We start from the raw sequence: 24,854 nt of genomic DNA on the forward strand, positions 1-24,854 counted from the left end.
GAACCATTATGTACAGAATGTGGACCAATACCAAGTGGCTCACTGGTTTAGATGACAAAATGACTTAAAAAACAGTTTGGTTGTTCCTGATAGGACCTTAAATTCTCTACTTCGACTCAAGATGTTGGTGACAGCTTTGGGCCGTTGTTACTGTTGAGATTTATTTGTAGTTCTTGTGTATTTTGCCTGACTTCCGCACACAGTTTAGGGGAAACCCTGGCCAAAATGATTTTGTGAATAGCGTCCTTTTTTTCTTCTTCTTCTTCTTGCTACTGTGTAACCAAAACCTTACCCCAGACAAATCTTAACTTTTCTCCTGAGACAAAGTCTGAGTCATCAAACACTGCTTTCAAGGCATGTTGTAATGGTGATGATAGACCCAAGCTGCGTCACACTAAACACAAAGGTTTACATGGAGACACAACAGTGCCAAACACCACATGGTCTTAACCTGCGTAGTGTCTTCAAATGTAATGTAAATCTTTTTGAAAATATGCCCTAAACCTTTTTGTTTGTTTGTTTTTCTCCAGAAAAATGCTACACTGTTTCCTGCCATTTGATTCTAATTCAACCTGAAAGTAATTATTGTAAATCAGAAATTTTAATTATGAAAAACATACAGAATATGGGACAATTCGTTCTAACCTTGTACAACTTTGCTTCAGTGGCAATACAGTCTTTTTCCGTGTCGAGAGACCAAGCAGATTTTCACTCTATCATTCTGCTTTGCATGGCACTTTGTGGCACCGCAATCCTATCAGGTGGAATTTAGAAACGCTACGCTGCAGTTCTACATCCTCCCAAGCTAAACCAAGGGCAGCTGCAGCCAAAGTTAGCTATACACAAACCGTTCTTTTTTATCTCCCAGGGATGAGGAAAGAATCACCATGCCCAAATTATTTTTCTTCTTTCTGCTCGTACTGCTCTAACCTAAGGGATGACTTAAGTAACGAGTCAGTCAGAGTGGAAGAGATGGTGCTGCAGGAGAGGCGGAAAAGAGAGCACAGGAATTTTAATGTGGCTCTGTCTGTTGCTGCCTGCCAAAGAAAAGCAATTACTGTCACAGCTTCTTTCGTGCCACTCTCAGAGAGGGTATGTTATGTTATTAGTGAGTAAATGTTTGTGTGCTCATCGTAGTGCTTTAGTGCACAGATATTTTCCATGTTGCACTTACAAATGGCTTATACACAGCACGTTCTTTAGGAACTGGTATGAAGATGTCTTTCTCTATCAGGCATTGTTTAGTTCCTATAAAACTGGTTCTTAACCTGTGTATCAATCAAGCACCCCACACTCACAGGGCCCCATCTTTGTATACGGTCTAAATGTAGATTAGTGCAAGTCTGTGGCATTAAAAGTGATGTTTTAGATAAAGTTTTCCCACACTGCCCACCCGTAAGTCAGACAAATGAACTGCTACTCCTTTTATTTTTTTATTAAATTAGAATTTTAATATGAAACAGGACACGTGTTTGAATTTTAGTGTAATGCAGTGCGAAAAGAACAACTTGTCAAAACTTCTAATGGATTACCCTATCAGAGTCAAATTTAGAGGATTGGTGAGAGGAAGCGAGAATTGTGACAATAAGGAAACGGTAGAGTCCTCCCATCTACCAAAATATGGCAACGCTTTGAATTTGGCTGCCTAGGTCAAAGTCTGCTCTCTGGCTGCTTTTCTAGTTATGATTCATTTCTATTGCTTCAAGGAGGCAAGTTGCCATCAACCAGTACTGTCCAATCTATCAAAACTGTTACCCCAATGCACGCACACACTGACTCATACAACAAATATGGCTGGCCTCACACTGAGAGTTCCAGATTTTAGGTCACTGCTCCACGTCCACCGAGCCTCTCTTGAGGAAGCGGGCCGGGCCATCGTGGTTGTGATCCCTGAGTGGTGCCTCCAAGGCCTGGCCGTGTTCAAGAAGCTGCCCCTTTGCTGCTGGATATGGTGCTTGACTTGTGGCTTGCATCAATGCAGCTTGTAGGACAGAAATCCATTCAACGTGTATCTCGGTCCGGCCATTAAATATATGCATTATGTTCGCCCAAGCTTTGGGACGCTTGAAAAGTGGCTCTAACAACATGCTTTGCCAAAACGAACACAGTCGTTTCAATCTTGCCTACTTGAAATCAGAAAAGTAGTGTTTCTTGTGCAACAATGGAAACAAAATTATGCTTGGGACTTGTTTTGTTTTTTTGCCGTCATGTTGCGTCACCCCTCCTCTGTCTTTCTGTCTTGAGCCGTTGTCTTCTGCTACCCCACATACCACCCCCAGCGCTCTTGTCTTTAATTGTCTTGCCCTGCAAATCTGCTCTATTTACAGTGATAAGTACTTAAGGCCATATTGCCAAGCCCTAGTCTCAATGTACATTGTACACCAACATGAATGCTCACAGCACTGTTTGTTTGTTTCTGTGCTTGACAATGACACAAAAGGGCTTAAGGAAGTGGCAAATTGCCAAATCACCTTATAAGGACTATACATGGCAGATTAACTTCAATTGTCTACATTGTTGCTTAATAAGCAGACACAAACATAATGTTTTTTTTTTTCCTCGGTAGATTCAAATTTTTGAAACTGTAACCAATTGCGATGATGCTCAAGATCACATTATAGTTTTGTGGAACATGATGAGGCAACTCAAATAGACTGACAGAAAAACAAACTGTTGTGTTTGCAAGATGAAATACAAGCGAGCCTGCCAATTTTGACGAATAACCAAGAATGTGCGCACATTGTAAAAGATAAGTGGCTGCTTTTATGTGCTCGCCCACTTCCTTCTTTGTTAACCGCTTCTCTTTTGTATGTCTCTTTTTCAGGTGATTTCCAGGATGCGGAGGTTCGCGTACTGCAAAGTGGTTCTGGCCACTTCTCTAGTGTGGGTGATGCTGGACATGTTTATCCTGCTCTACTTCAGTGAGTGCAACAAGTGTGACAACAAAAAGGAACGAGGGTTGCCTGATAGAAATGGTAAGCATTCGTGTGCACATTACACGGTATTATGGAAATTTTGCAAAATGTTTAATATATTTACCACAGACCCCCTGGCAAGGCCGCGGGACGGGCCAGGAGAGGGGGGCAAGCCTGTGGTGATACCAAAGGAGAACCAGGAGAAGATGAAAGAGATGTTTAAGATCAACCAGTTCAACCTCATGGCCTCTGAAATGATTGCACTGAATCGTTCCTTACCGGATGTCCGGCTTGAAGGGTACGTGCTTTATGTTCCTAATGGGCTGTCTTCTCATGTTTCCTGAGCTGTTTCGGGTTCTCTTCAGAATGAATGTCTGGGGTTGGTCCTTGATGGGTTAAGACAGACATGGGTAAAAATGTGGTCTACAGGCCACGTCGTGTCCGCTGGGATTTCTAATCCGACCTGTCATAGTTCTTGAATTTCAACACCGCTTATCCTTGTCAGGGTCCCAGGGTGCTGGAGCTTTTCCCAGCTGACCTTGGGCAAAAGACCAACTTCACCCTAAACTGGTTGCCAGTCAGTCGTAGGGCGTACACATAGACAAGACAAACATTCGCACCCACAGTCACGCCATGACTGAATGGGACTCAATCCCACGTTGAGTAAACCACTAAACAAACCATCAGCGATGGTCTCCAAATTATGTTAAAACAAAACCAAAAAAGACTGTGTATTAATATTAAAAATATAAAAGTAGACCTCTCAGGGGATTTCCAGTGCCCCCCTCCCACCCCTCTGATTTCATGCACAAGACGTGTATGCCCTGGTTGGAGGAAATTGTTGTGAGGAATCGGTCACGGAAACAGGCAACAAATTCAATTTACGGGTTGAATGACTCCGTAACATCATTAATAAAGGGACTCGATAGAATTAAATGTGAATATTTGCTTTGCAAGATGGAGCCTAGAAGAAGATTGTCAGAAAACCATGCAGTTGTTCAAATGAAGAGTTAAATAGCCTTTTTTTAAAGTCTGTTTTGTTGACTTGCATAATTAAGTTAGAATCCATTTTTGTCACAGCTACAAGAAGTAATGGCATTATCATCATTGTCAAATGTTACTCAAGTGTAAGTACACAAGAGCTCAGCCTTCTTTACCATTCACTTGTTTTTGGGTCATGGGTTCTCTTTGGAAACCTGTGTACAGATGAAAAGGTTTTTTAAAAAAATATATATTGACTGAGAGGCGAGGACACACACATCCAAACTCAACAAACTTCAAAGAAAAAGGACATTGATCCATGAAATGTGTTTTAGTCTTTGAACAAGAGTTGATTACTAGGTATGTTTTCCCACTGCCTCCTCGCCGGCTATCTGCTTTTCCAATTAGAAGATAAGACCGAGTCAATATCGACACTGTGTGTGTGTTTCTGTGTGTGTCAGGTTGAAGGAAACCGGTGAATGAATTCTGCGTAGGTCACCATTAGCTCAAACTGCAGAGCGTGAAGAGACTGCTGGTAGTTTATTTTCATTATTGTCAGCAGAGCCATTCAAAGTGAAATAAATGAAGGGAGATAGGTCATTTTGACATTACAGCTAGGCTTGCATTTGCGGATTCATGTGTTTCACGTGTGCGCTCACGTGTTTTTTTTTTCTCAGGGAAACATATATTATATAATATATAATAACATAATATTATCAGGAATCAATTTTAGATTTAAACCTAAAAATATCTTCATTTAGTATAAGATCATTTTGAAATGACAAAATTAGCACCACATGAACTCAATAAAAAGCTGGACAACATACGCCCTTTCATATACTGCTTGGATTGCAAGTATCAGGAAAGACATTTTTATAGATTGAAGTGGGAATAAAATCTAATTAATAAATGTAAAACATAAAATTGGGGCATTCAGAATACAGAAATCCCTCGAATTTCGTGGATAATGTCGATCAGACATGGCCGTGATAATCGAAAAAACGCAAAGTACGATCAACCCTATTATTTCTACCATACTATTTATTCGCGCCTGTACAAAAATACAAGTCCAATTATCAAGAAATGTATTTATTTAATACTAATAATAATGTTACAGTTATTGGCATATGAAAAGACTGATGTATCAATATCTGAATATATAGGCTTAAGGTTGTCTAAGAAAAAAACTTTAATTGCTATAGTTTTTTTGGGGAGCTACTTTTAATGTGCTGATATAATTTTATATAAAGTACAGATTAATTAATACATTGTAATCTAATGTTATAAATAATACACCATAAAGGTCAATGGTGAAATCATTTGGGCTGGAATCCTGGAATTGACTTTTCACAAAACACTAAGTGAACAAGTTGTTTCTGTATAGTGTTTAAAAAGGAAAATCATATGCCAACTTGATGAAAACCTTGTTTTATCTCAGTATTACTATGTGATTAAATTCATAAAATTGAATCAAATAAACGGTTATCACAATTACGAGGCATAATGGCACTACCCCATATCCCTGTTTACCATTCACTTGCGTTTACGGATCATTAAGTGGTCTCTTTAGTGGTTATGCACCAATGTATCCAATGCGAACATTTTCCATGGTCACATTTTTACGAGAAGACATGACATTTTAACGTTTTGGCATTCTGACTTAATAATTTGGATGTGAGGACATATTTTCATGTCCCTATTTGTGTGATGCTTCACTGTTGAGCCCGCCTTTAATTCCTTGGTGGGACGAGCAACCTGTGACTCATTATATGCAATAGTATTTGCCAAATCCTGCTCCACCTTTCGTCTATTAGCATACTCTATGGCATTCATGACCAAAATAAACACTGTGACACCCTGACGTGTCAGAATATATAACTTGGGAGAGGCGCAAAGTCTTCCAGTTTTCCGTCACGTGTTGAAGTCAAAGTTGTATGTGTATACCAACTGAAATACTTGGGAAGTGTCTGTTTTTAAATTGATTTATATTTTCCTTGATTTTGGGCACACAGAGACAGTACATTCTTTAATTCTCACACCCCGAAGATGGACAAGTGTTATAGAAAGTAGTTGGTTGGATATTTAAAATTATGCATCAAATCATTGGATTTTATCAAATAAATGAGTGTTTTTCCCCATTGTTTTTTGTTATAATATGTATATATTTGTGTGTATGTATGTATGTGTATGTATGTGTGTGTATGTGTGTATGAATGTATATGAATGTGTGTATGTATGTATATATATGCATGTGTATGTATATATGTATGTATATATGTATGTATATGTATATATGTATATGTATATATGTATATGTGTGTGTGTGTGTGTGTGTGTGTGTGTGTGTGTGTGTGTGTGTGTGTATGTATATATATATACATGCATACATATATACACACATACACAGGCTTTTGTGAGGAGAAGCGATATGGAAGACGAATCAATATAATTGTAATGTTCTAGAACTGTGGTGTAAGGCATGTGCAAGTTTTACACCGCTGCTTTTGAGCTAGCCATTGGATTTGTCGAATGATTACTAAAATGTAGAAAATTTTCAGACTTATCCTTTAATATCAGGGAGTGTGCATGTTGTCCCCTCTACTTTGTTTTTTGACCTAGATTGTGTGCCAGATGCATAGGCTCCCAGATCACTTTCTGTGACTATGCCACCCATTATAACTTGGTTTTGCCCAAATTATGCTTGTTTACATTAACATGAGTGAATGTTAGGGGGCTTGTGTTTGCTTTTGAGTAATTGTATCTTCTCTTATGTACTTTTTTAAAGATTCCTACAAAAATAAGTTTTCCTGCTAAGACGATTATAAAATGTTAAATCTGTAAAGCTCTCTTAAGCAGCCCTTCATTTTCTTGCATTGGACTTTTGTAGATCCTAGCTATTACATACATGCATTTTCTGCTTTTACTGAAGCAATTACAGTTATGCATTCTAATTCAAAGATATTAACAATCAAGCTCCTCTTAATTGCATATTAAAACATTTGACTCCACCATATAAATTAAGCAAATATTAAAGGGATATTTTACTGGAAGGCTGGAGCATGGAAATTAAGAGAAATATAGACCAGCTGCCATTCAAAATGTTTAAGGGTTTGGAAAAAAAATGTCGGCTACTTACATTCCAATTTTTAATGCACTTTCAATGTGACAATTGTAAAGTGGGTAAGCTCAAATGTTTGCAATCCTAACAACTGGCACAGCCACCCTCAACAATAATCAAATGGAATTATGTTGGCCCACTTGCCTTGCAGAATTCTTCGAAGTAAGCAATACTGAAGGTTTTCTCTTGGATGATGCTCTTGGGGCCATTTATGTAGGCCAAACACTTTAGGGAAGATTCACCACTCTTTTTAGGTTGTCTCCATGTACGGATAATGACTGTCACCATTGCTCGCTGAAGTCTGAATGTTTTAGAAATGGCGTTGTAACCCTTTCCAGAATATTTATTTCTTGACATCCTGGCACTTTGAACCTCATTAGCAGACAAGCAATTTCATGATCTTTTGCTTTATTTTTGTGAGGCTTGGATATAGTCAGTAAAAATGAACACAATATCAAATAAGTTTGACACTACGGAATTCCTCAATTAAGATAACAATTAAAAAATGGGAGGCCATGCAAACTTCCCACAGTGAGGACCCACCTGGGATCGAACCCTCGATCCCAGAACTGTGGCCGACGGGAAAATACCTTTTTTGCGTACATATTTTTCGATTTCCCTGGAGAAATAAAGTTAATTCACTGTACCGATTTGACCCATCCATTTGTAATAAGACTACACAATGACGTGTCTTTAATTACTATGTCGATTTGAACAAATATTAATGATACTTATATAATAAAATATACTAGGTAGGCTCTGTCTTGGTAAGTCTAACTTGTCAAACGTTATTTTTTGAAGAAAATTAACGTAGTCACGAGAAACTACAATATGTCATCAGCCTTTGTGCTCTGACGGGGAACATAACCTGCTGCATTCATGAATAACGCTACCTGGACATTTGACATTTGCGGGTAATTGCTTCCAGATATGAGTCAGCTAAATACCGTAACATTACCCGACTTCCTGTCATGTCTGAAAGGGGCTTATGTGTTATGTATTCTTCCTTTCAGGTGCAAGAACAAGCTATACCCCGACCATCTTCCCAAAACAAGCGTTGTGATAGTTTTTCACAACGAGGCGTGGAGTACGCTGCTACGGACCGTCCACTCCGTCATTGACCGCTCTCCGCACACACTCCTGGAGGAGATTGTTCTGGTGGATGATGCCAGTGAGCGAGGTAAATACCCACGTACACACAACCTTTGTGTCAATTTTCATTAGATTTTTATTTTTATTTCTCAAGCAATGGTGCTATTTTCATCAGGCTTGTGATGGTCAATTCAGTCAGCATCTCTGGTGCGTGACACTCCCCTGCGTAGACCTGCTAATCGCTGTTCAGTGGTTGGGATTTAATTTGTCAATTTCAGGGATTACGCTACTATGCCTAGTCGAAGCCACCACACCGTCTCGTTGCAACCAATGTTCCCTTTAATTTTTAGTTTGTCTGGGCAGAAAGACAACCTTCTTTGAGCAACATCATCATTGCTCGCTATGGGCACACACCAGTATCACACCTGCCGTAAGCAGGTGCATGTCTACTACATAAATTATTTAGTAATAATAAAATGTAATGATTAATATCTATGAATGGGCGGCCCGGCGGATGAGTGGTTCGCGCGTCGGCCTCACAGCTCTGGGGTCCTGGGTTCAAATCCAGGTCGGTCCACCTGTGTTGAATTTGCATATTCTCCCTGGGCCTGCGTGGGTTTTCTCTGAGTACAGACGCTCCCCTACTTACGAACGAGTTAGGTTCCGAGCGATTGTTCATAAGTTGAATTTGTTCGTAAGTTGCTCAGTGCTATATTTTGTATTATAATTTATGTTTAAGGCCTATGTAAGTATATTGAAGGTTTATATAAGTGCATTTGTATGTTTAAGGCTTGTATAAGTAACACGCATTGGTTTGTACTGAAAAAAACATTTAATAAAATGGAGAGAATACATACAGTACTGTATACATACATTAGAGAGAGAGAGAGAGAGATTTACTAGAAACTGGCCGAAAGAAGCTATCTAATGACGATTGCAGTTTTCTTTTTTTCATCATAAATGATGCGGTAGCACTGTATGGCATCATTCAATTGATTTGCAAACTTTGTGCAACGTTCAATATTTGGGTCCTGCTGCTCAATCTTTATGTTTATAAATGGCGGTCGAACGATTCAAGTTGTATTCGCGTGCAACGCTCACCACTTTATCACGCGCATCAAGCTTCGTTATTATTGCCACTCATTTCAAATGAAATGGCTTGCCTCTTCCTTGCACCTCCCTCAATAGAAGCCTTTCGCTTTTCACCAACCATATTGAATAATGGATGCACGAGATATTTAATGATAAAAATGAAAAAGGTTCTTTGCGCACTGGAGATACGTTCACGCACTTCCGCACTGCAACGAAGTGGGCAAAAGAAGGTAGATGCTGGGTGAGCTGAGCTCTCACAGCGCCAGGCGTCGGTATTAGCGGCGGAAAGAAGCACTACTCCGAAAAAGGCGCGCAATACAAAATCTAACTTACAAACATTTTTCGACATAAACGCAATTTGCAGACATGTTCATATCTACCGTTGTTCGTAACTCGAATGTTCGTAAGTAGGGGAGCGTCTGTACTCCATTTTCCTCCCACATCCCAAAAAGATGCATTGTAGGCTGATTGGACACTCTAAAATTGCCCCTAGGTATGGGTCTGAGTGTGCATGGCTGTTCGTCTCCTTGTGCCCTGCGATCGGCTGGCCACCGATACAGGGTGTCCCCCGCCCCTGGCCACCGATACAGGGTGCCCCCCGCCCCTGGCCACCGATACAGGGTGTCCCCCGCCCCTGGCCCAAAGTCAGCAGGGATAGGCTCCAGCACCCACCGCGAGTGATAAAGTGGATAAAGCGGTTCAGAAAATGAACGCGCGCAGTTTAGAGGGAACATTGGTTGCAACCTTTGGTCAGGTGTGAATCAAAGGTGTTTGTGTTGTCTGCATCTTTAAGGCAGCACATGGACTGTTTGATCTGTCTGCGCTATTAAAGGAAAGAGGGATCACTTGTAATCCGACCCCCTGTAGTTTATATGCCCATGCGTGTGTGTTGTTTTTGTTGTTGTCTGCTAATAGATCATCTCATGTTCTTTTAATTGTCTTTTCAAACAGTCTACAAGAAATTTAGGTTGTACCCTTTCTCATTGTATTACATTTGTGATGCCGTCTGAGCTACATAAGTACATATAATTTTTTTAGAATTACGGAGCTTAAGAATTAAAAGATTTTTTTTAATTATTGTGGTAGGTTGTAAATATATATATATATGAAGCAAAAAAATATTTGCTGATACTAACTGTCCCTCAATTTTATACATAGTTTAAAATCCCGCTGTCACTATTTTTACTAGACTAATTACATAAAATCTTGTCAAATTCAGAAATCAATTATAAAGACTGACATAGATCCTTTAGTCTGAGCTACATAAGTGCATATACTTTTTTTTAAATGAGAGTTTAAGAATTAATTTTTTTTTTTAATTATTGTGGTAGGTTTTAAATATTTTAAGCAAAAAAATATTAGCTGATACTAACTGTCCATCAATTTTCCGCATAGTTTAAAATCCCGCTGTCACTATTTTTACCAGACTAATTACATTAAATCTTATCAAATTCAGAAATCAATTATAAAGACTCACATAGATCCTTTAGTCTGAGCTACATAAGTAGATATACTGTTTTAAGAATTAGAGAGTTTAAGCATTAAAATATTTTTTCAAATTATTGTGGTAGTTTGTAAATATTTGAAACAAAAAAATAATTGCTGATAGTAACTGTCCATCAATTTTCTGCATAGTTTAAAATCCCGCTGCCACTATTTTTACCAGGCTAATTACATTAAATCTCGTCAACTTCAGAAATCAATTATAAAGATTCACATAGATCCTTTCGTACTGAAATTCTGCAGTAAAAATATTTCTTTTTTATGGTTCAAATATCTCGTATATCTTGTTCAAAAGTGAGGGAGAAATGGAGTGTGAGATGAAAAGGCGGATTGGTGCGGTGTCTGCAGGAGCGTAAACTGCATATCGGTCATGTTGAAGAGGGATTAAACGGTCGATTTACATTCCTGCCCTCATCTCTGGTCAAGTGCTGACTGAAAGAACAAGATCTCTAATACAAGTGTCTGAAAAGAGGGGATGTGGGAGGAAACCGTTGTACCCGGGGAAAACCCACACAAGCCCGGGGATAACACGCAACCTCCACACGGGAAGGTCCAACCCTGGGTCGAACTCTCGATCCCAGAACTGTGAGCCCGACCCGCAAGCCACTTGCCCACGGGGCTGCTGAATGTAACAATGTTCGTGAAATTGATTGTATTGCTTTTGTTATAACAGAAAGCTCAACGTCACCCGTTAAATGAACTTTATGAGAATATGATCTATGATCACAATTAACCACTACAGTAAAGGGTCGACCATATCATATGAAACAGATATGACATTGTAAGGTTATTTGCAAAAAGCTCTTTGAGCACTTGCCTGCTTTGCATGTCATGTAAAATACATTTTGTTGTCATACTCTCACATTCCTCCTTAGTTTCATCCCAGATATGGCTGTCCTGTGTTTCTTTTGTTCGGTAGTGTTATTTCCATATGGAGAGTGCTACAGTGGAAAATGGTTTCATTTTTCATTCTTGTGTCTGTGCCAGATTTTTTAAAACGGCCGTTGGAGCAGTATGTCCGAAGGCTGGAAGTTCCCGTGCGAGTGGTGAGGATGGATCAGAGGTCGGGACTCATACGAGCGCGGCTTAAGGGTGCTTCCATCTCTACAGGCCAGGTTAGTGAACTTTGTGTGCTGATGGGCACACTTCACGCCATGAGAGCCAAACTGAGAATCTGTTTTGTTCTAAACCTTTTGTTGTTTGTAGGTTATAACCTTTCTGGATGCTCATTGTGAATGCACGACAGGCTGGCTGGAGCCGCTGCTTGCTCGTATCAAACAAGACAAGTAAGAAAGTGTACACGCTCAAGCACTAAACTGGAAGGCGTTTGCCTTTTAAATTAAGTAGATGACTAATTACTCATGGCTTGTTTACCATCTCGCAAAAAGGGCACGCAAGATTTTTGCAGAGGCCTAACGAGCTGTAGTTTGACGATGTTGGCATTTTTCAAAGACAAATGTTTGTGTGCTAGGGAAACGGTGGTGTGCCCCATCATCGACGTGATCAGTGATGACACCTTTGAGTACATGGCGGGTTCAGACATGACGTACGGGGGCTTCAATTGGAAGCTCAACTTCAGATGGTACCCAGTGCCGCAAAGAGAAATGGACCGCCGCAAAGGAGACCGCACACTTCCTGTCCGGTACGTGATATGGCAGCTTTAGTTTCCTTAAATATGCACGGGTGCGTCCTGTGGGCGTTTGGATTTCAGTAACCACATTTTTCAATGTTGAACATAGCACCACTCATCCTCATAAAATCATCTCAATGTAAGATAAAAGATGGAAAGTTTAGAAGTTGGAACTTGGTCTCGATTTTTCTTCCTCTGTGAATTTTTATAAATTCTACAGCCTGCCTTCAAAGGACTTTGTCTACTTCAGCCTCCCTACTCTTGTTCAAAGTGACTTGACTCCATTACTCAAGTTCACACGCATATTATAAAGACTTATGTAACAACCCACCCCACCGCATTTCACTTGTTTATCAAACCTTCTGTTTCATGCCGTAGTCCCTGCAAAATTTGGCTTTCACAGTCAGAGCACGAAATTTCCGACTATCTTTGTAAGAACAATTGCTTAGAGAAAATTGCGGTTCAGTCCTTTGGCATGCTGGGCTCGATAATGGAGTGTATAATAGAAACATTATCATGAGCTTATGCATGATTAAAGAATTAGTATGACTTAAATGGTATTACTGGCACGTGCATGCAGGAGCCATTGCACGCCAAGCTAGATACAAACCTCAGTCTTTGGATATCTGCGCATTTGTGTATGCACTTTTGCAATTATGGGAGTGACTACTGTGATAGGCTAAAAAGAATAAATGAACAAATCTTCTGTTATGGGTTGTTGAACCTTGTATTAGACTTCTAATTTAGGCATTTAGTCCTTTGCTGATTAAAGAAACTGAGAAATGACAGTAATGAAAGACCTAAAAAAAACATTTGGTTATACATTTGTAATATTTTACCACTTGTTTATGGCTCTCTCTGTCAATAACTTTCCCGACCCCTGTAATAGAGAGACAGTCATATGTTTAGACTCTAATTACAATACATATTTTCCGTAAAACCAAACCTTGCTCCTAGGTTATGTATAAATCAGGTGTCGTATTACCAAAGCACAAATTTATAATCACATAAAATTTCCTTATAGAAACACATTTTATGATCAAATCAGGATGAAATTCTTGGCTACGAGTCCATGTTTTTATCATTTTAATTTGTTCATCATGATTGCAGCCATAAAGATATGCAAACACATTTATACATTTCTCAATATATTCTGAATTTGAGGCGTTTTCCTGTCTGTTTGACTTTATGACTAATCTGTTCCATAAAATCATGTCCTCCCGCAACATCTGATCCCCTTATTATTGTCTCATTCAAGCTAAATACCAGCACCCTTCTACGTTTTCGCTTTTTATCTAAAACACGTGTCAAAGTGGCGGCCCGGGGGCCAAATCTGGCCCGCCGCATCATTTTGTGTGGCCCGGGAAAGTAAATCAAGAGTGCCGACTTTCTGTTTTAGGATCAAATTAAAATGAAGGGTATTGATGTATATTAAATTTCCTGATTTTCCCCCTTTTAAATCATTAATTGTAATTTTTTAATCCATTTTTTTCTGTTTTTAGTTCAAAAATCTAAAATTTTGTAAAATCTAAAAATATATATAAAAAAGCTCAAATAAACATTGTTTTAGATCTATAAAAAACTGAATATTCAGGGCTTTTAATCCATTTACAAAAACAAATCTAAATATTATATCTGAAATGGTCCGGCCCACGTGAAATCAAGTTGACGTTAAAGCGACCCACGAACCAACCCGAGTCTGACACCCTTGATCTAAAACATCGTCTGTTATTTACGTGAACCTGCGCATCAAAATAAAGTAAACCACTGCCCCAAGAGAGGAAGAAGTTATTTTTAGCAATGTGAAGCGAGCCTTTGTCACTATTAAATGCAGACACGACTGTCACAGCAGAGCAAGGACGAAAGACGACTGATGAAATGTGGGAATGATTTGTCTATTATCCACCCATCTATTCTTCACTCTGCTGAGCCTGTTCAGTAGAGTTATAGCTATTTCCAAAAGACTTTTTTTGCAAAAAGTACTGGCAGACTACACCCTGGACCGGTTACTAGTCAATCACAGTGCATAACTGCACTATTAGTGCATGGAAACGGAACCCACCCAATGAAGCAGTCCTAGTGTGTGATCTTGGAAAAAAATAGTCAACTCCAAACTCTTGCGTTCTCTCCCAGGACTCCCACCATGGCAGGAGGCTTGTTCTCCATCGACAGAGATTATTTCCAGGAGATCGGCACGTATGACGCAGGCATGGACATCTGGGGTGGAGAAAATCTGGAAATCTCTTTTCGAGTGAGTGGACACACCCAAAGTTGTGTGACACTCATCCGAGTGGCGTAGTCGCCAGTTATCCGTATGCCGCGTCCACAACTGACTTTCTACTTTGCATCAACTGACTTTCTACTTTGTGTTCCTTCCAGATCTGGCAGTGTGGGGGAACTCTGGAGATCGTCACTTGCTCGCATGTGGGTCATGTGTTCAGAAAGGCCACGCCCTACACGTTCCCCGGAGGAACGGGACAGATCATCAACAAAAACAACAGACGCTTGGCAGAAGTGTGGATGGACGAATTTAAGAACTTCTTCTACATCATCTCACCCGGTGAGCATGTGTACCCCGCGTGTGCATGCGTGGGGCAGGCAGGCAGGTGTGGTCTAGCCATTAACTTGGTGACAGTGTGATAACACTATGATGGCCCAATAGAGCGGGACTAGGGCAGTGAGTAATTTCACGGTGAGGTGCAGCAATTAACAAAACACTCCCTTCTCATCCACACATAAAAGTGGTTGTTGAAAATCTAAATTGAAATGATCCTTTTCCTGAAACTGCCAGCACACACACATAATGGAGGGAGAAATTCCAAATTTGAAATATTTTTTCCTCTAAAATTAGCATCCTCCCTGAGTCAGAATTGTGAAATTGTGCAACTTTTGACAACAGAAAGCAAGAAGTCATTGGAAGTGATTACTCTGAGTCCCTGGTGTCACATTTTCTACTTGTTTTTGCCACCTGATTTTTCTAATATTTCTAATGATGGGTCCGGCAAAACCAGTGTATTTCGGCGCATATGTCAAGTTCATAGACCATCCCTCGTGTCAGCCCGCGCCTTAAGTTAGTGACGTGACCAAAATTGGTATTTAATGTGCTTTCAAACCGTGTGGATATAAGGGAGAGTATTGGCTACCTATTTACAGTATGCATATTTTTCAGAATAATCGTTACCTCAAAGCAGCCTGAGTTATTCAAAAAAAGAAAAATTCCTACTTCCAGCAAGTGTAATTCATGCTAAAGGGTATTGAGCGATACAAATTGGCTAAATGGCACTACAAAGCAGATTGTGTAATTTCTGTAATTGCATTTCAGAAGTTAGAAAAATTCCGATTGTTGAAAAAAAAAAGAACAAAGTACTTTTAAAATTCAAAGCATACATATATTTATCCTGCCAGTGCTAGGAAATATTGGCAATACTAATATAGCAATATAGCTGGGGTTAACAGCCATGCATCAGTATGTACTGTATAGTGCCAAAATCAAGCTAAATTGTTCAACTGTTTGTTGCAGGAAGTTTGAAGGACATTTCGTTTTGTTGGCTTTCAAGTCCCAAAGTTGGAACACATGCAATTATCTTATAAATATTTGTTATGCTAAACATAAAATCTTGTCTAATCTAACCATAGAAAACAATTCCACAGGGGAATTGCTTCTTTTTGGGATGTCTAGTCGTGTTCTAAGCCTGGCAAGGTCACACAACACAAATAATAAAGGAGGAATGTATGCAAACAATGATAAAATCACAATAAACCAAAATAGCTGTATCAGATTGTAGTGAGGCAAAATGGTTCAGTCATTGCTTAACAAGATCTGACTCAAACATTAGGACATAACAGCATAAACTAGGTAATTTGTTATGCACAATCACTCCTGTAATACTATGAATACTTATACTTACCAAACTCTAAAAATAGGGTACAAAAGCTTAATGTCTATAAGTACTTTCTGGCAGTATTCATGAAATACATGGAACGTTTTGCTTTGTATAACTCAATAAACACCACTTGGAAAAATGGCCATTAACCTTGGGGAAGGACAAAAATGACAAGTTTTGCAAAACAATCTCATGCCTGATATAAAATGGACAAGACAGCTGTCATTTAGAACAAAGTTTTCCTGCTTGATTGCTGAAAGCCACATCAAGCTGCTCCTGAAGTGAAGATTTTCACATCCATCCTTCCAATTTGGCACTGAAATGCAACACAGTTCTTCCAACTTATCCCATGCTTAAGAGAATAAAACATTAAACACCACTGCAAACTTTTGGAAGAATGATGTAAAGACTTAGCACGATGCAAATGTGCACTAGCTTTGGTAAATAGCCAAAATTTGGACACAGCATTTGGGCAGGAGTTCTGTTACGTCATTTAAAAGAAAACTTTGGGCACCATAAGAGACGTATTGGCATTTAGCTGCCTGTGCCATGACTAAAAATGAAACAGTAGTTATTAAGATTAATCGTTAATACGTCGGCTCCACAGTTCTGAGATCGAGGGTTTGATTCCAGGTCCGGACCTTCCTGTTGGAAGTTTGCATGTTCTCCCCGGGCTTGGGTGGGTTTTCTTCCGGTACGCCGGTTTGCTCCCAAATCACAAAAACATGCATGGTTAAATATATATGATACATTAAATATATAAGATACATAATACATTAAATATATATGATAAATAATACATTAAATATATATGATACATAATACAAGTGTAAGTGATTGACGTAACAATAACATAAGGTAATTAATTGAACATAAAATGCCGTGTTTTACTCACTCACTGCCTTGAATGGTGATAGGCATCGATTCCTTTTGTACTGGGAACTCTGGTAAATGACGTCTTTCACCCCAATGGTAGCCAATGACTGAATCATGTTTCTGTTGTATTATGTATGCCTGTTCTTCATGTCCTTTCTCTCTGTGTTCTTAAACCCGTTTCTTTCCTCATGCATTTTTAAATTCAAACCACAATATAAACAACCACAGAGAGTATTTCAAACTCCCCCATGGCAGAGCAAAACTGTTCCAGCGTTTAGACCTACCAAAACGCGTAACAGTTAAAACGTCTTTGAGGTGTTATTAAAAAAAGGTCTTTGAAGTCGCTGTGCTGTGCACTTAGTCTTCCCACAAAGTCAAGTCAGTATATGTATGTGTGTATTTTTGTCTTCAGGTGTAACCAAAGTGGACTACGGTGACATCACAGCTCGCACAAGTCTCAGACAAAAGCTTCAATGTAAACCTTTTAGTTGGTACTTAGAAAATGTCTATCCTGATTCCCAGATTCCCCGCCATTATTACTCATTGGGAGAGGTACACACACGCACATCACAAAAATACTTGTAATTGTGTTAAGTTTAAATCTTATAATGGCAGTAAAAAACATTCAATTCAATTCAATAACTTGTCTTTGTGTGCCTTTTCATCCGAAGATCCGAAATGTGGAAACCAACCAATGTTTGGACAACATGGCACGCAAAGAGAACGAGAAGGTTGGCATTTTCAACTGCCACGGTATGGGGGGGAACCAGGTAAAACCACACCAGTCCCAAAAATTGTCATAACTCTTTACTGTAAAGTGACCAAGAGTCCGTCACCCGCTCAAGACATAACAGTATTTTTTTCCTCCTTCCCTGCAGGTGTTCTCTTACACAGCCAATAAGGAGATCAGAACAGACGACTTGTGTCTGGACGTGTCCAAATTAAATGGACCCGTCATGATGCTCAAGTGTCACCACCTCAAAGGCAACCAGCTGTGGGAGTACGACCCTGTGGTGAGTGAAACCTTTTGCTGTGGGTCCTGGTTAGAGGTGTTTGTGTGATTGATATCCGTTAAAGGTCGTTTGTATCCTGATTAAAAAATGTACTTTATCCAGATAAGAGGGAGGGGAGAGGGGGGGACCTTTTGCACTGTAACGCGCTTGTAACATAACAAACAAATTTAAATAAACGTGGATTACGATGCAGACACACTCAAAAATAAGTTTAATCTAACCTTACACTAAACTTAATTCTAATTTCGTTTTACATTTTGCTACCTTTCTTCTTCCGGGTTGACTCTATTTGCCCCGCCTCCACCCTGACTTTCAGATGCAACCTATCGAGGGTTGTTTGCTTTTGTCTTCCCTTCAAAATATTCCCAAAAATGATGCACACAAATGTCCTCACAATAGGATAACGCACGACCACTTACCAAATTGCCTGGGAAGTAGTACTCCTCTCGTATTAGCGAACAAGTTCCGCCATTTGCACTGACTAACGGGAAAAAAAAACACTGAAAAAATGCAACGCTCCGCCCAATGCTCGTAGAGCAGGGGTCTCGAACTCAATTTACCTGGGGGCCGCTAGAGGCCGAGTCTGGGTGAGACTGGGCCGCATCAGGATTTCCACAAGAAAAGCACTGATAAAACTTTCCAACGTTATCAAATATCTTTATTTTTTAACAAAAAATAATGAATTAAATAAATTAACTTAAAGATGAATAAAAAATAAATCAATCAGTAATATAAAACCAAATAATACTAATGAGCATACAGTAGATATACACTGGCTGGCTAAGTAGAGAAAATGAATTATTTTTATTCCGTTTCAAATGTCTGTATTAACAGCTCTTTAACCTTTAACTTTCTGAACTTGAATGGAACATTGAACATGAAATATTCTGAACACGGCTTCTTTTGCCTACTCCTTGCTGCTAGAGACCTGGCAGCGCTTCTTCTCACATAGTCACATTTGGCTTGAGGGAGGAAGCAGTGGAGACCCTCAGTAGAGCTTGAAGATGCTCATCAGTAAGTCTGGACCTGTACTTGGACTTATTGAAGTTCAAGGTGGAGAAGAGCTTCTCACACAAGTATGTGCTCCCAAAAAGGCACATGGTCCGCTTGAACCTTCGGGAAAGTTCAGGGAAGCTGGGGGTCAACTCTCTCAAAAATTGCCCAAGCTTGTCTGCTTCTCCACTCACCTCCCTGAACTTGGCTTTGAGTGCAGAGTTGCACTGCAGGTCAATGAGCTCCATTTGAAGCTCAGGAGGGGCATCTTGCACATCAAAGGAGAAGGGGTCCGCAAAAATTTGAAATGTGGCTTTGTGTGTCTTGAAGTCTGCAAATCTGTGATCAAATTCCTCCTGTAGCTTCGAAATGGCCTCAACATACTTCTCACCACTGAATGGTGTGCCTGCATCCACGAGAGCCTTGCATGCTGGGAAATGGCAAAGGTTTGTCTGAGAGAGCTGGGCTTTCCATAACACAAGTTTAGTGCAGAATGCTCTCACGTTGTCATAGGCAGCACGGACAAGTTGCCCCTGGCCTTGTAGCTTCTTGTTCAGTACATTAAGCTCATGTGTGATATCAACAAGAAAAGCCAAGTCCATGAGCCATTTGGGATCACTTAGCACAGGATCAATCAACTCACAAACGGCATAGCTAGCTTTGACTGCTGCATTACTGTCTTTGGTAGCCTTCTTGAAGAGATCCTGTTGCCTCAGAAGACGTGTTTTAAGACTGGCAACCTGGTTGGCTCTCTCATTTCCCTGGTATTTTTCGTACTCCTCAGCATGTCTCATAGTACAATTACGTTTCAAATTGTATTCCTTGTGCACCACAACTTTTTCAGTGTAAATGAGACACGTCGGGGTGCCCCTGTGTTCAACAAAGAAATATTGCACTCCCCACTTTTCTTGAAACTGTCTGTGCTCATCACCGACCTTTCTCTTCACGGCAGGCTTTGAAAGAGACATCTCTGGGGCTCTGTAATATGTTTTTCCACTTGGAATGAGTCTCGGGTTGATCTTTCACATTCAGTCGCGCGGGTTTGTGGCGCATGTGCACTTTCGCTCTCCGTTTCAATCGCGGAGATGGCTACAGACACTGACACAGGCTGGATCACGGATCATAGCGCCTCATTCAGTTCTATGCTGAGAGCAGCGGAGGAGTGTGCGCGCCGAGCGAAGTGATCCGCCTCACGGCTTCTCCTCCGCCCAGCTGATTGGAGGAATGAATGAGTGAGTGAGCGAGGCACTGGACAGCCCGGCCGATGTCCCGCCCTCCAGAGCCGTATACCTCACCGTGATTGGTTCATTCAGCTCCGAACCAAAGTTCCCTCTAATTTTTTGTTGGTCTGAGCAGAAAGACAACCTCCCTGAGCGCACTGAGTACCAGTGTGAGCGACATCATCGGTACTCGGATGATTCGCCTAAAGACGTTTCGCCGACGGACGTTTGACAGACGGGCAGGTCGCCGAATGGACGTTCCACCGAACGTTCATTCGGCCGAACGGAGGTTTCGCCGAAACGGGATTCGAACGCTCGCCCCGCCGGATCGTGTGTGTACAAGTTTTTCAACCTCGGCCAGCGGGCCATATACGGCCCGTTAGGATTTTTAATCCGGCCCGCCGCCGGTGTTGTCCAAATTATAGTAAAAATCAATGTTCGTCTACCATCAATGGCAGTCTGGGAATAAGCACTCTTGGGCAGGCCGTAAAATGACAGCAATCGGGTCAAATCCATCCTAAAACAGCATTTAATGATTAAATACAAATACTGGATGATATCGCGATGGAGGCAAAAAAACGTCTATAGACGTCCATTCGCCAAACGGCTCAAAATGCTCTCAAATTCGGTCAAATCCAGCTGAAAACAGCGTTTAATGATTAAATACAAATACTAGTATTTGTATTTAATCATTAAACTAACAAATACTAGTACGACCTGTCCGTCTGTCAAACGTCCGTCGGCGAAACGTCTTTAGGCGAATCATCCGGTCACGACATCATCATTGCTCGCTATCGGCACACCAGTATCACACCTGCCACAAGCAGGTGCATGTCAATGTTCCCTCTAATTTTTCATGTAAAACATGCTGTAAAACAAGAAAAACATGAGTGGACAGAGCTACTGCCACTGGCTGCCACTTAAACGGCGCCATCATGGGGAAAGGGGTAAAAAAAAAAAAAATATATATATATTTAAAAAAAAAAAATTCGATCTTTCATATTAAGACGGGGGCCGCAAATTATCGTCCCGCGGGCCGCAGTTGGCCCGCGGGCCGCAAGTTTGAGACCCCTGTCGTAGAGTGAGACATTACACGAGGAAGTTGCGACCAGAAAGACAGTGCCCATGATATCCTTATGAGCAGCCTCTCGCGTCCGCTGTATGCTCGTATATCAAAATTTGTCTTGTATCCCAAGATAAATATTTGCTCAAAATTTTACTTGTATCTCAAATTGCTCGTATGTCGGGGCACTCGTATGTCGAGGTATTACTGTATAACCTACTGACAGTGGTTAAAATTAAAATGAATTTGCTTTTAGTTTTCATACATAAGACCCCAGAGACCAATCTTTTTGTCCAAAAGTAATAAAGAAGTCAATTGTTCACAAGGGTTTTCCTTTACTGCTCGGTAAACTCCGACAGAATTTGTCTTTGTCACTCAAGCGCTTGAGAAATTCCAGATCTACAAAAGCAAAGTTCATTATAATAACACACTTGACTGATTCCATTTTTGAATTTTATTTCATTTCATATACTGACTGAGTCATTAGTGGGCACATTTTATTACAAATTGGCTATATTCTGTATTTGTGTGTTGAACCAGATCACCCACATGCCGGGTTGGAAACTGAAAATAATCAGTCTAGATATCATTATTTCAAAACTATGCTACTCTTTTTAATTTTGGGGGGGTACATTTTCAAACTCCAAAACTTCCCACATCCAGCACATCTCATCGCAAAGCTACGTGAGGAACTATATTAGCAGCAATGTTGTTTTTAGGGCATTAAGGGTTAAGTCAGGGATGCAAAATACATTGCCCGTGACTATACAAACTCCAAAGTCTTATCATGTGTGTTGTGCAGAAGCTGAGCCTAATCCATGTCAATAGTAACCAGTGTTTGGACAAGGCCAGCGAGGAGGACAGTCAGGTCCCCAGCGTCAGAGACTGCACGCACTCGCGCTCGCAGCAATGGCTGCTCCGCAACGTCACGCTACCGGAGGTCTTCTGATGGCGCACACGCACAATGGGAGGACCCTTTGTTGACAAAAAAATAACAAAAATAGAATTATACAAGGCCTCCGAGCGGATGTGAGAAAAGGACGCCTCGGACGGTACGACCACGGGACGCCGTGTCGCGTCCTCAGGACGAAAACAGAGCCGAGCTAAAGACTCCCTGCCGGGAGACGCCGCGTGCTCTCGGCGAGTGACGGATGCCCACATGTCGCGTCATCATGTAATGTTTACTGACTGCCTCTTATTACGGAGTGGGTGCACTTAATTTGTGTGCATGTGTGCGTCCGTGCGTGCGTGCGTGTGTTTGACTGAATGTTTGCTCCTTTTTTAATTTAATTCTCTCATGAATCGTGTACATGAATTCATATGAAGAAGGCTTGTTTTCCATTGTGTGCCTCCTTACAGCGTGTCTCCCTCTAGTGTCCTCTCCTCGTCTTTACTGCCTGCGGACTCGAAAGGAATGGAGACATTTTTGGGGCAGGGGACCCAAACGTCAGGTTGAGAAGACATTTGTGATATCATGCCTTTTCTATGTCCTGTTTTTACATGGTTGTCTCTCGTTCGTCCTGTTTGACATGAAAGTGCTCACTGCCTATTACGCGTGTAGTCTGACTGACCCTTTAGTCCATTGGGGTCTTGCGTTAAAGTGGGGTTTCTTTAAATGCTCGTTGTTAGACTTTTCTTAAAGCTAGCCGTCTTCTCTGAAGATTTGCTAGAATTCGAAAACAGACATGCTAACCATCACATGTTGCCATATCCAGACTTTAAAAAAATACATATGTATGACTTGATTATGACAACATTTCTCTGACTATTGGTGGACGTCATGAAAATCATTTTTGGAAACCCTGCTCTAATGCAAACCGAGTGCGACAAACCTGAAACGTGAATTATTTAGTGTCTTCCGGCCTGTAACTTCATTTTTTGTTGTTGTTTTTCATTCAAAATACGCCGCTGGTTTATACAGGCACAACAAGTTGCTTGCATATCTCACATCGTCATATTTAACTCTGCTTTTACTTCATATCCCAGTTTAGTTTGGCACTAATGCTAATATTTTGTTTTTTTTAACCATATCTACAAGTCATTAATGTCTTTGGAGTTTTTACACACTGTTGAAAACTATTCACTCCTGCCCTGGTCTGTAATCAAGAGATTGGGATTTTCATTTTGTGGGGCAAAATTTGTACCACGCCATGATATAGTTTATTCTTTAGAAAAAATATGAAAAAAATGGTTTACTGTGATGGTCTGGGGTTGCTTTGCTTCTCCAGGACCTTTAGGCAACTAAAAACTCGAACACAGAGTTCAAAATCATTTTCAGCAGACTATACATCCAGTCCACTATGTATACATATATTCAGTAAATCACCATCTAGTAATTAGGAAGTAGGAAATGAATGAATGACTCCCAACTCAGTAACAGTGTTTACATACACAGTAAACATCATCTTAGCATTGGTTGAAAGAAGAGACTGAAGTGGCTCAGAGAGCATTTTGTTGTGTTGTTTAGATTGTCCTGAAAAGTGCCGATGAACAACTTTTTCCACCGTGAACGCATCCAAATATAGAGAATAAAAGTGAGGGCATTTACACGTCCTGTCAAGGACACTCATCATACATGTGACTTTTTTGGGTCCCAATTGAACCGCTCTGGCAACAATGGAAATCTATTCAGAAGTTTTCATTCACTGCCAGCCCAGGTCACAGCGTATGTGTTGTATTTAGTGAAAGAGGGAAAGTGATGTCAAAAAAAGCCTATTGACGACAGGTGCCCGATCCTATTTCAACTGGTAAGGACTGGAGGCAATCTGATGTCAAAATGGCTTGAACACACACAATCACAGTTGTACCGGTGAATGTTTGCAGACTCATGCTTCCAGACATTTAGCAAAGGTAAAATCGATGAATGAATATCGGTTTTCCATTCACGCTTTTTGGTCTCCAATGTTAAATGTGTTAAATTTCAGCTTTTCATGATGAAAATGAGACCAACATATATACTTGTGGGCCAAACTCAATGAAAAATGTGCACTTAACAGAATCAAAATATCAGATCTCGTGTCCTAGTTGGGCTTACTACTTACTACCCAGAAAATGCCCACCCACGTCTGATCTGGGTGGGAGACTGCCTGGAAATACCAGGTGCTGGAAGCTCTTATGTTACCAGGGGGAATTAGCTCAAGTGGTACAGTGCTCGCTTACAATGTGACAAGCAATGGGATTCAATAATTAGTAGTCTATCAGCCTGACATAGTATTTGGAAATCTATAGTCATCATGCAAATATCATGTGCTTTTATTTATGGCCTAAAAGTTTTTAATACAATGTTTTACTACTTGGCAGTTAGTTACTCCAGCATGTTTATGGTTAACACACAAAAGCTTTATTCAGTCTTTTGCTGATCAGTATCTGGTTGAAATCCAGCTCGTTCCAAATGTTTGAGGTTTGCATGTTCTCCAGAGGCCTGGGTGGGTTTTCTCTGGGTGCTCCAGTTTCCTCCCACATTCCAAAGACATG

The 24,854-nt window shown here is 40.4% G+C and overlaps 1 protein-coding gene across 1 annotated transcript in view; it reads left to right on the plus strand.

Annotated features, from left to right (window-relative positions):
* galnt1 (UDP-N-acetyl-alpha-D-galactosamine:polypeptide N-acetylgalactosaminyltransferase 1) overlaps window positions 1-22,932 on the plus strand; it is a 42,930-nt gene extending 19,998 nt beyond the window's left edge. Inside the window, exons 3-14 of the mRNA XM_077598135.1 lie at window positions 2,825-2,975; window positions 3,045-3,213; window positions 8,028-8,194; window positions 11,689-11,816; window positions 11,908-11,987; window positions 12,173-12,343; window positions 14,465-14,582; window positions 14,711-14,891; window positions 17,504-17,643; window positions 17,763-17,861; window positions 17,970-18,104; window positions 22,183-22,932. Coding sequence (XP_077454261.1) covers window positions 2,837-2,975; window positions 3,045-3,213; window positions 8,028-8,194; window positions 11,689-11,816; window positions 11,908-11,987; window positions 12,173-12,343; window positions 14,465-14,582; window positions 14,711-14,891; window positions 17,504-17,643; window positions 17,763-17,861; window positions 17,970-18,104; window positions 22,183-22,329 — 1,674 coding nt within the window. The 5' untranslated portion in view covers window positions 2,825-2,836 and the 3' untranslated portion in view covers window positions 22,330-22,932. The remainder of the gene's footprint in view (window positions 1-2,824; window positions 2,976-3,044; window positions 3,214-8,027; window positions 8,195-11,688; window positions 11,817-11,907; window positions 11,988-12,172; window positions 12,344-14,464; window positions 14,583-14,710; window positions 14,892-17,503; window positions 17,644-17,762; window positions 17,862-17,969; window positions 18,105-22,182) is intronic.
* The last annotated feature ends 1,922 nt before the right edge of the window (window positions 22,933-24,854 follow it).

The sequence above is a fragment of the Stigmatopora argus genome, chromosome 4, assembly GCF_051989625.1.
Source record: "Stigmatopora argus isolate UIUO_Sarg chromosome 4, RoL_Sarg_1.0, whole genome shotgun sequence".
NCBI lineage: Eukaryota > Metazoa > Chordata > Actinopteri > Syngnathiformes > Syngnathidae > Stigmatopora > Stigmatopora argus.